The 12,142-nt window shown below is 41.7% G+C and overlaps 1 protein-coding gene across 1 annotated transcript in view; it reads left to right on the top strand.

The window, feature by feature from the left end:
* The window catches only part of VWC2 (von Willebrand factor C domain containing 2), a 56,714-nt gene that overhangs the window by 2,209 nt on the left and 42,363 nt on the right, over positions 1–12,142 (top strand). The window contains exon 3 of the mRNA XM_014940806.1: positions 6,043–6,172. Within this exon, the coding sequence (XP_014796292.1) occupies positions 6,043–6,172 (130 nt within the window). The remainder of the gene's footprint in view (positions 1–6,042; positions 6,173–12,142) is intronic.

The raw sequence follows: 12,142 nt of genomic DNA, 5'->3' as shown, positions 1-12,142 counted from the left end.
TGACTGTGGGCCTTCTTTTTAATAAGAGCATGGCTTGCAGTCAGAATTACAGTGATACCCAAACAACAGATTTGAAAAGCTTTATGTTTAGGGAAATGTTTTTAGAATAGGACCTTTTTAGCACCACTGTGTAAGGTCATTATCATTGAAAATGCAACTTATTACAGTGCACTGAAAAGTTTTGGAGTTAGGGCCAATTCCCTGGTCGCTTACCTTGCCTTTTTCCCTTTGGTATTTTAATGTGACTGAGATCTGTGAGCAGAATCTCAGAATTTGCTTGCAAATGACTGTTAGGTACGGGACTAGTTCAAAACCTGTTTCTGAATACACCAGAGATTTTTGAGCTGAGTATGTTGAGGGGAGTACAAAATCCAGTTCAGGGTTCTGTCGGCTCAAGCCTGTCTCGGAATGGAGAAGAGGAAAATATATTCATGAAGGCTGTAAATTAGTTGCAGTCTCTGCTCTCTGTGGTATTTCTGTGTTCTTGGAAACTTAACTTTGATTTGTAATGTCTTTCCACATTCTTCAACTTCTTGAAAAATAAACAAATAAATAAAGGAGCATTATTACTCTTTCTGGAGTAAATCAGTTTTTCCCCTTGTTCTCCTTAGGCAGTAATGTGTAGATCATCAGTGATTTTTCAAAGCATGGCAGAAAGCTTTGTATCATCCTCCCCTTTTCCATGTCACCCTCAAGGATTGCATTCAGCTTCGAGGTGGCAGTGTTTTACTTGAAGAGAGACAAGATACATCTAACAGCAGCTAGTTGGTATGACCTTTTTGGGGAAGAATTGTGAGATCCTTCCTTTTGCAGAGAAGTTAATTCTGAGGAGTGGCCAAAGCAGTGATGCCTCTGCACATGTTCTCTGTAGGTCTCCCTGTCAAAGTTTTAAAAGCCTGTCCCCCACGCTCTCCTAGTGAGTTCTTTCTCTTTATATAGTGGTGTCGTATTAGTGGCTGTAAAGCAAAAGTAAAATGTCTTACTGTATTAAGCATGTAGTGAGAGGATACAACTGTAGGGCTCCCTGTTACAGTGGAACATGGCTGGCGGCCTTGCGAAAAAGGGAATGCTGAACAGTGACATTTACAGAAATGTTCTGTAAACGTTCTGGCTTTCAGCTTTCTTTTTAACCTCAGTCAGCCGTTAACCCTTTGTGCTGATACCATCCTGTAATGAAACATTGGTCTCCTTCCTGCTTTTTGTTAGCCAGCTTTGGAAACATGAGTGAGGAGGGGTGTCCGCTCGGGATGCGCCAGGAAAGTTACCGAGGCAGTTAGGCAGTGGAACTGCAGCCTGTTTATTTGGACTTGTGAGGACATTGGTTCTTAGTTGGGCTTCCATGTTGTTTCCAATATTACAAGCACAAAAGTGGAAATGCAGCTGTTTGCCCGTGGCACTGCATCAGTGGAGATGTCTGCGAGGGAAAGTACAGATGTAGTCAGGTTGCTGCTGCTCAGTGGCAACAATTGCAAGTGCAAGTCACTGCATACAATTTCAAACATCATTTTACGAGTTTAAAGGTGATGGTCTTAGAGAGGTCACTAATTGCTATCTCTTGATTAAGATCGGGGAAGGAGTTATAAATGGATAACAGTCTGATTTTTCTGTGTCTGCACTGACTATTTGTGGCAAAGAATACCAGAGATGATTGAAGGAAGAAAAAGGTGACCTGCTAACTTTTAAGTAAATATACATGCAAGTTTGGGAATTTGCTTATATGAAATTCACATATGGCTTGGCTTGGCATGGCAAAAAATTGCACTGGTTCCAGTGCTAACTGGAAAGCTGAGCGTGCCAGGGAATGGGAGGTTTGATGCATTTCTCCTGTGGCTCATGGTCCTTCCTGCAGGCTTTGCTTGTATGTGTGCACGCAGGTGTTTTTCTGTTTGCAAAAACGACATGGATGTTGACCCAAAACACAGCACAGGTGTGGGGGAAGGATGAGGTTTCATAAAGCTGTTTCCATCAGCATCACTTTGTTCTCCTGAGGGTGTCATGAGGCAGGATTTCAGAGAGATCACAGCATCCCTACGAGTGGAACTGGGAGCAGAAGCCTTAATTGGTGAAATGCAAAGAGGATAAAATTATGCACTAGAGCTGCAGGTTACTGAGCATGTGGTCCACTAGATGTTTCTCAATCTTATAGTAAGATTTGAAAATGCAGGCTAACTTATAAAGTAATAGCCTTACAAGGACCATAAATTCTCTTCAGAGGTGCAATATGGTTTGGGAAGACCTGCATTTTTTTGAAAGTTGTTGCTTCCTGTGTTTGGCTTAGAATTTCTCTGCTACCAAAATTTGTGTTTATAATTTGTGAATAATTTGGAAATCTGGAAGTCAAGAAGGCCAAATGGATTTTGAGACATCTGTGGTATTTTGAAGGCATAGAGTAGTAAAAAAAGACCTATATGTTTATTCTTGTCAGCTATTCATGTTCTCCTGAGTTATGTAAGTGGCAAGGAAATATTAAAATAAATTCCAGCACAATAGCAAATCAGTCTGGGATTATGATTAATTTTTTTTTTAAACGTATATGTTTTCAAGGTTTAAGGAATGAAATGTAGATTATATATATGTATATTTTTGTTGTTGCTTTGGTTTTGGTCTGTTTCGTTTTGTAATTAAACTTCAGCATGTGGAAGAGGCAAAGAGAAAGCTCAAATTACTTTGGACCAGAACTTGAATGAGTGCAAATGATTTGTCACTTCTTAATAATGACAATTTACAGCAAGTTGCTGGATAAACCTACTACCCCTACTAAGCTACTGTTTTCTTCATGCCCCACTAGTGGGAAATCTACCTGTTTACACAGTGGTGCGTTTGTTTTTTTACATCGTTTGTAACTCCATTTATACATCTGCTCATAAACTTACCTTTAAACAATTCTGAAGAAGTTATTTTTCTTGCCATCTGTACTCTATTTTCTACAGGTTTTACAGCTGTCTGGTGACTACTTAAGACTTCTGTGCCTCTCGTTGTCTTCCTACAGTTTTGTATAGGCAGAACTATTGCTGCTGTAGAGTTAATAGCTTCATCTGTAGGCCAGAGAGAGGGTGGTATCAGTAGTCTTCAGAGAGAGGTTGATAAGTTGTATTATTTCCAGTCCAGCCTGGTTATGTCAGATGTGCTAAGCGTGAGTGCCGCGGGGCTGGTCATTTCCCAGATGAACAAGTGGGATGCTCCTTGCGTTGGCTGCCACCAGGAACTGCGCCGTGGGGAATGTGCTTATGTTATAGGAGTCGAGAAAAGGAAATGAAGGACCAGATGTGACTTATTTAGCTATTGTTATATATACGCACTGTTTTATTGTCTCTCTGTCTCTCTCTAGTGATGATCATGTCTCCAGGTATTAAGCTGCCATTAAGATGCAGAAAGAAGTGGGGATTTTCCACAGTTCCTGCTACATCCTGATGATGTACAAAAAGCAGTACACTACCTTTTGGTCCAAAGATGAACAGATAAAGGTTGACATTAATACCATTTTAGCAGCTGCCATGGTTCACTTATATGCCTGAAAAGAGCTTTGTAGAAATAAGCACATGGAGACCTTCCTTAACTCTGCTACCATTTCTCATAATGGTGGGTTGTACAGGTGGAAATACTTCTTAAAGGTGTACTGTAGTTATGCCCCTGAAATCCCATGATCTATTACACAGGATGGGTCTTTTTGACTGCAGTATCACATTAACAGTGTACTCTGTTCATGAAATTTGTAGTCTTCTAGTGTATATGCTGTATAGGATGAGAATATTCTGAATCATCATTATTAGGTAAAGATTGGATCAATTTTGTTTCTCATTCAGTAGCATTTTCAATGCTTCATTAGATGGCTTCTTGTTCTAGGAATTTTAGGCTTCTGTCAGATTTGGGTTTCTAGTAAACAACCTGCTTAATTAGAATATGTTTAGATTTTACAGATGAGAGGTTTTAGGAATAACATCTGTGTGCTGTCTTGTTTCCTGATTGTCATCAGATACTCTAGTTTTTACATAGCTACTAAGTGGAATACTGGGAGAGGGAATATCTGTTGTTGTAGTTACTGGTCTCTTTGAACTGTCATCAGTGGCAAATTTGCATTTTTTCAAGTGATGGTGAAAAAAATGTTGAAACCAATTGAAAGCTTTAGCTTTGCTTTATTGAGCCTGATCCTTGGAATGAAGTTCTAGTAGCGTTCATCAAGTAGGATTAATTTAATAAAAATTTAAAAATAACATGTTTTCATAACTTAGTAAGTATTGCTTCTAGATATAACTCCAGAGTGAAGGGTTCTTCCTATTGACTTGCAGATATTTAGGAGCTCAGGTTTGCTGCCACTCAAAATTTCACATGCAGCTCAAGTGATGACCTGAAATACCTGAGCCTTTCGACTCTGAACACTGCATCAGAAGCCTCTCTACCTGCTGACACTCCAGCTTTGCAAGAGAACGTGGTAGTTTATAAACTATTACAGGACAAAGTTCTTGTCCCAAAGCCTGCAATAAAAATCTGCAGTACTGGGCTGTCAGCCTCCTTGTAGCCTTTTATAAATGTATGGTGTGGTGTTATCTTGGGTAGAGTGTAAAGCAAAGAGAAAACTGGAAGTGAGTATCTGGCAAAGGAAGCCTGAAATAAATAATAGTAATAAAAGCAGAAAGCAACACAGCAAGAGACCCTATTTAGGCTTTCTAAGCAGAGGGGATGGCAGGAAAGGATGTGTGAGTGCATAAGCAAATAACAGCGCTGGCAGGTGGGAAGAGAAGTGGCAGAGCATGGATGAGCATTTAGTTGGAGACAATGCTGTGCAAGCATCAGCACGTTTGAACTTTGGAAGTGAGAAGGATGTGAAAGAGGAAAGTGAGAAGAGAATGAATTTGAGGATAAATGTGATGGGCTGCCTAAGAAATAGGGGAAAGAAACCAGGTGATCTGCAAGTTAGACGTCTGGGTGGTTCTTCACAAAGAATAACTTGTTTTAAATATGAGGTTGCTCTGCTTTTATTGGAGAAATGCGATGGGTGGTTGTCTGGCATCAACTGGAACCTCGAATGAAAAAGGGTCTATAGAAAAATGACCTCATCCTCCAGTAAACCTAGATTCTGCACAGATTGTGGATTTAGAGGATCACTGGTAATAGCATACAGCTGTATTTTCATCCTGAATTCTGAGCACGGATGCCAGTGTGGTTTTTTTGGAGTACAGCAATGAGATTTACAGTTTACCATTTATTGCTCTTTAGCACACTTGCTTCCCTCCACCCCAGGTCCTTGTGCTGTACGAGGATGTCAGCAACGCAATGTGCAGTGCCTGGTCAGGAACACTGAAGAAGACAGCTGGAATTGTACATGTGGCAAATGCAGACATCTGAAAGTCCATTTTTTCTTCCTAAATAGGCCCTTGATGCTGTTTTGTTTGGAATTAGTTTCTTTGAAGTAGGTCATTCAAGAAATTATCTTGTGGTGCTCCTGTAGAGTTCTTCAAAACCAGTAACATTTCAGTAGGTAAAAAGGATGACCTGTATTTTGCTTCACCTCTTTCTCTGAATTGCAGTTTCTTTTCAGAAGGTTACAAGTATTACAAGAATGGTCCAAATACAATTAACCTACAGAAAATTCCTAAAGTCAAAGGATGTGTTTTTCCTGACTTCTCTTTGAAAATGATGATTTTCAATAAATTGCAACTTCCTGCAACCGAAAAGCTTTCAAATCTGGAAAAATTGCAAGAAGGATTTCCATTAAAAGAAATTTCATATTTTATTTAGCAAAATGTTTCTTCTTTAAATGCAATATTTTTTTCTAAATTACTTTTTGAACCTCTAGTAGAATCAAACCAGATCTCATTGAAATTATGAACTTAATTTGCTGGAAGTTCATAAGAAATGTGGTAGGGAAATTTTTGCTTTATTTGTGTTAAAAGTCTAAAGAGTTCTTGTTCTCAAGTTCCCTTTGACTTTTTTTAAAGGGAGGAGGAACAAGAAGTGAAGTGAAGAGCAATGCAATTAGGAAAGTGGGCATTGCACGGGGCATTAAGGGAAAGAATTAAAAAGATGACTGGATTTGTATTTCAGGTTTCTCCGTGTGAGAAGTGTCGCTGTGAAGCCAATGGTGAAGTGCTGTGCACTGTCTCAGCTTGTCCCCAGACGGAGTGCGTGGATCCGGTGTATGAACCCGACCAGTGCTGTCCTATCTGCAAAAATGGTGAGTGATGGCTGCAAAACAAAAAGGGGGGCTTCTGACAGAGAGGTCCATGTTACTCTGTTCTGGTTTTGAAAAGTAATTCCAGTATTTTCCTTTTTCCCCAAACGGAGATGGAGAAGAGTTTTCTGTGGGTTGTGTCTTCCCAGTGTGAGGAGCCAGATCTTCCCTTGACTGGGATGGACTCAGTTATGAGCTAGAGGGGTTTTTGTTACCCAGGAGACAGGGTGTTAATATCAGATATGCATGTGGCTTCTGATAAGAAGTTTTGCATGAACTCATTGTGGATATATTTTATATAGGCACACAGAACTCAGGCTCTTCATGTTACCCACCTTTCAACGTGAAAGTTACTTTTGTTCTCCATTCTTATTTGTTCCCTTTCAGAGATTCTTCTTTTTTTTTTTTTTCCCGAGGCAAATCAAATGTACCTTATTGAGCTCATTTAATTTTCATAACTAAATGAATTAAACTCCCAAGTTTAATTGAATATTTTTCGTAACTAAATTAGACAGAAAGTCTCTCTACTCCCAGCAAGGGCTTGCATTAGATCAAAGTCTTGGTCTATTTAGAGGAAAAAATTACATGACACACTAGCTCATCACTTATAAAGAAGAAATGATAATTTATTAATAGAAATGAAAGCTGCAACATCTCAAATGAAATTATATTTAAAATGAAAAAAGACATTTAAGAATACTCAAATAATTGGCAGCCATATATTATTTCTCTAGAATAGGTGGGTTTCCATTACATTGGCTAAAACAAACTGATTAAAATTGTGGAAAAGCAAGGGGAGGAGAGAGTGTACAGCATATGCTTTCCACAAATTCAACAGTAGATGATAAGGGATAGTTAATTGCATTGGAGGAGTTTCATTTGTATGGGTATAAAAGTAATTGCTTCACATCCCTTAATTGGTTGTTACAACCCTGAAGGAATTTGTTCTCTGCTGTACAGCTTAAGGGCTCTCTGCTTACGGAGATGAGGACAGGCATTTTTTGAGGCATTTAGGGACAGTTCCTGAAAAAGGCTGAATTTGGGAGCTGGCGGTATGATAGGTAGCCAATCCAGGGCATCCTTTAGCATTTGTTTGGTGGCAGGAGCCTTCTGAGGTGATCACAGACTTATTGTGTGCACCACGCTCTACAGCAGTTCCCCAGGTTGGAGTGACTCTTGGCAGACTAAAGGTCTATTTTCAGTATTTGGAAAGGTCTATGTCAGTACTTCAATAAAGTCTATTTTTGTGTCTCAGAGGTGGAGTCACAAGCATAATGCGCAAAGTCCGTGTAGTCTTTCCCACTGAATTTCTCTGTTTGGAGTTGGATTGACTTTCCATTGGTGAACATTGTCCCACGAGCATCAACATAATCTACTGCAGTGGCCGTCTCCCAGTGGTGTCTTGACTTTGGATTAAGGTGGTACAGGAGTGCAGGGCTTGGCTTGGCTGTTCATGTAGATCCCCTGCCATGTTTTCCAGAAATGGGGACTTTAAAAAAATCAGACATGAACACCCCTTGGTTGTGAGGAGGCTGCCCTCTCTGAGTGCTAAATCTGAATTACACAAATTCTGCCTGCAAGAAAAGGGTGGTCTTGTTCCTCAGCGTCTGAAACCCCAGAACGAATTGCATATTCCTTGGGTCTACCCACAAGCTGGCATCCCTGACCCAGTTTCAGACCAAGGTGACCAGAGCTGACTGTTTCCACTGAGCTGTACTGTCACTTCTCTGCATGTCAGAAAACCAAGAGTGGCTTTCCTTGTTAGCTTTTAGATGAGGAAAAAAGCCATTAACAATAACAACAACAACAGGATAGTTCAGAAGAAGCTCGGCTTTTCTGGTTCAGCGGCTTGGGCACAGTACAAAGAAATTTCTGAGGAATCCTCTCCATCTGGGGAGTGCATTTAAAAAAAAAAAAAATCAGGCTGTTTGCTTTTAGAGCTTATTTTAAAGCACAGGACTTGTACAATTCGCAAAGAACTTCAGCGAATTGCTGAATGTTTTTAATTAGATTGGAGAAAAAAGCCTACTGAGCAGGAAAACCTAGCCCGCCTCATCCCCTCATTTTCAAGCCTGCTGGAACAAACGGGCAGTGAATGTGAGTCAGGGAGACAATCGTGGCGTTGTGCTTCAGGGTTGATGGTTGCAGCGCTGACATCAACAACATTGTGTTGGTGACCCAAAAGAGGTTGGGCGATGTACGGGGAGCTCGGCGGCGTAACCTGAGTGGTGGGAAAGGTGGAGCCATGGAAGGCGTCTAAGTGGGGTGACTGCTGTCGTGCTGTGCATCCCACCCTTGGTACAGCAAGAAGGGGTGGGAGGTGAAGTTTGGGTTCTTTACGGTTACTAACATTTGTGTGTTAAAACCACGCAACCTCTGACTCAGATTTTCCCTCCCTTTACTGGCACTTTGTAACATATAAGGCTTTCCCACCTTGCCTGGCCTGTGGGTTGCTGGCAGTCAACCAGCAGGGTCAGGGCTAAGCAGCCACATCCATCACTAGTAAGACCACATACAAATGCCTAATTAAGAATTATGAAGGAGACCTAGTGAAAGCCTGGCGTTATTAGAAAAGAATTAATTCAGTCCCTTGGCAGGTGTGAGACCCTGCGCATTATCCCTTGTGGGAAGAAGGGGGTGTAGGGGACTTCCCCAACCTGATTCCAGAAGGTGCTGGCAGCCCTTCAGATGAGGGGCAGATGGGTAAGTGCCCATCAGGCTTACACAGTGGCACGCATGTACAGGTACAGGCTTACTGTGAATATAACAAGTAGTAAATTGGAAAACATGCATAGCAAGGATTGTGTAGGATTTCATAATCTTCTGTATCACAGCCCGACGTTAAAGTAGGAGCTTAGATGCTTTCATATCTGAAGATGAAGCTATAAAAGTATCTTTCTTCTTTGTGGGCAGGGACAGGAAATACATTAAGGAAGTATCTGCTCTGCAAATAGTCTATAGAAGGGATAGAGAAAATCTTGGGGTGAGGGGAATTTTCCTGCTTTTTATGTCTCAAGTCACTATAGCTAAGGGAGATGTTGTGTGTTTATCTTACATACATGCCCTGCAAGGAAGCAGGGTGGGGACAGAGGGGAATGGAGGAGAGGCTGTCTTCTTGTGTGGATTGATGTGTTGAGATTCGTGCTTTCGGTAACCAACAGCAGCAGCAACAAGAAGAAAACATCCAGAAAGTTAAGCCTGACTTCAGGGAGTTGCATTAAGTAACAAGTGCCCGCTTCACGTCTCCATCCTGCTTTACAGTACTAGCAATTTAGTTACTTCAGTGGAAGCCATCCCTCTTCGTGGTGGTATCAATAAGCTTGGAATTGGGCACAGACATTTCTACTGTTTGTATGAAGGGTAAAGATAATAGGCGTACAATTCCCTTTCCATTAGGAAAAGGCTGGACACTTGTCACTGATTCATTTGGGGCAGTGGGAGGGGGTGGGGGGTAATACAGAAAGTGAATTATCTTGCTAGATTAAATTACCTTGGTTGTCTGTTCCACTTCTGTTTCCAGTATTAGAGCCCTAATAGGCGTACACAGCTGAATGCCTGAAGCCTGCAGCCGCAGAGCGGTCGATGGAGTTAAGGGTGGCCCTGCTCCTGCCGGTGTCTTTCCAGGAGGATGAGATTGAACCCACAGCCCACATGGAGCCTGGAGGGGCAGGCGTGGTTGCTAGACCAAAAAAACGTTTTGTTCTAAGGTCCCCAAGAGATTTTTATTTCATTATATGGCTGAAAGATTGCCCTAGATAAGATGAAGCTGATCCTGGTGCCTTCCTAGCGTGTGTCTGCCTGTGCATCAGTGTTGTTTCTGTGCCTGCAGCAGGGAGAGCTGAACTTCTCCTGTCAGCGAAGGCTTGTAGCTGCACACTTGAAAATACAAGGGCTGATGCCTAGCGGGTTGCCTGTCTTCTCAGGGCTGTAACATCCTCAGGAGGTGTCTTGTCTCTTCTCACTGGCCGTGCAGTAGGGATGCTTTACTCTGGATGCAGTTATCTCGGGTGCCTTAGGTGGGATCAGTCAGGATCTCGTTTTATATTTGGGTTCATAGTTGTGGTTGAAATGCATGCATCATAGGGTTGAAATGGTTGCCACTAGTAGGGTGCGGGTCTAACATGATGTGGGCAGAGTGGGTAAATGGTCATGGGTTTGTACACCCGTGCTGTGAGGTTGACTCAAAACTTGCTCTAGTACCTTTATGTACAGTGTCTCAGCATGGGGTGACTTGAGAGTGGGGACCTCCATCTGTGTGAAGGAGCTCTGAAGGGGGGCAAAAACCTGATAAAGGCTGGCAGAGCTGCCAGCTCCTTTTGCAACTCTTTGCACAAGGGGACTTGTTCTACCTGAGGGACTCAAATTTAGTAAAAAATGGTGCTGGTCAAGGTGGTACCATCGCTCCTGTGAGCTGTCGTCCCTCTGAAATCCAGGTGGAGAGAGGGTGTGTTGGGCTGATGGACCTGTCTGGCCATAACAAGGCTGAGGATGTTTATTCTGGGAGGATAAAGGGAAGCTGCACCTTGGCAGCTCTCACATGAGGTGGCTGGTTGCTCTTCCTTGCAGCCCCAGCTTTGCTCAAGCACCATGGAAAATCTGACCTGTAAAATTTAATGTCCTCCTGCAGTGTGTTTAAATAAAATATGATATGCCCCCAACCATATATGCCTTGATCTCAGCAACGAAGAAAGTATGATAATGCTGTCCAGGTAGAGGTCAAGGCGGGACTATTGCAAACATCAGGAATTTAGTTGCTGTGAAATTTAAATAAACAGTGCCTTTGCTTGTCTTCTCTTCCTCTTTCTGTTTTCATTTTAAACACCTTTTTCAGTCATGCTTTGGCAGCTAATTTATATATAGCAATGAAGACCCAGAAGTTTTAAAGCCCTACATTAAGGAAGGGATCAAATCTGGGGGTCATGGGGTCTCTTCTAGAGGTAAAATATAGGAATCATAAAATGATTGTAAAGTCTGGTTTATAAGATTGAAGCAGTATTTCGTTTATTAAAAAAAAGCATTTACATTAAAAAAATAATAATGTTGTGAACAAGAAAAAACTTCAAACTAATCCTAGTTCCACCCATACTGTATGCCCCAATGTGATTTGTTCCCTTCTGATGTGTTTAGTTCAGGCATTTGAATGCCTGTGTATGCATTTATTCCATGTTTCTGTGTGCATGAGTCGCTTAGCAAAAACTTCTGCACAAAATTCCCGCTTTAATAGGCTGTGTTTCACAAAGTGATTTATAATATGGGACTGTTAACCAAGAAATATTAATGTTTCAGGGGGGAAAACACCATTAAAGTTGCATGAACAGCTGTGTGTGATTAAAATTGCCTGGTGAATATTCAGGTAGGCTGCAAAGCTGTAGCAGCTATTTTGGCAGCTATTTATTGAACAGAAGGAAATATCAGACTTGCTTCTTTTTGGCTGCACCGGGCCTTTAAAGTGGTGAAGTTGGTAAACTAGTGGAAGTAGTCTTTGTTGTTGATTTCTGCTGTTCACGAGGCTGAGAGGAAGTTCAGTCTGCGTTCTCTTAATTCGAGGAATTTCTTTAACCCCATTTCATCTCTCTGCTCACCTCTCTCATTTTCTCTCTCTGCTCTGGGGAAGTTGGTGGCTGCACAAGCTACGTGTGCTTCCTGGGTGCAGAAATCACAGAATTTTCTTCTTGGGCCATTTTTTCCACGTAGATCAGAACCTGTTTAACTGTGCACGGATTACCGCCGCCAACTGGGCTGAGCAAACACTTTTGCCAAAACCACATTGGCCTTGTTTCCAGCTCAAGTCCATGTGCATGGACGCACACGCATAGGGGATCCAGTGTTGGCTTGGTGTTTTCATGCAGAGCTTGCTAAGTAGTGGTAGGTGGTGTGATTTCCTTCAAGGGTATTTATTTTGTGTACAAGTTCTGTTGACTCCCAGGGTATGATTTTTTTTTTTTTCCTAGAGATAGAAAGCTGTCAGAGGAT

This window comes from Calidris pugnax, unplaced genomic scaffold (genome assembly GCF_001431845.1).
Source record: "Calidris pugnax isolate Ruff unplaced genomic scaffold, ASM143184v1 scaffold8, whole genome shotgun sequence".
Taxonomy (NCBI): Eukaryota; Metazoa; Chordata; class Aves; order Charadriiformes; family Scolopacidae; genus Calidris; species Calidris pugnax.
The sequence above is the reverse complement of the archived record's forward strand: the minus strand, read 5'-3'. Positions and strand labels throughout refer to the sequence as shown.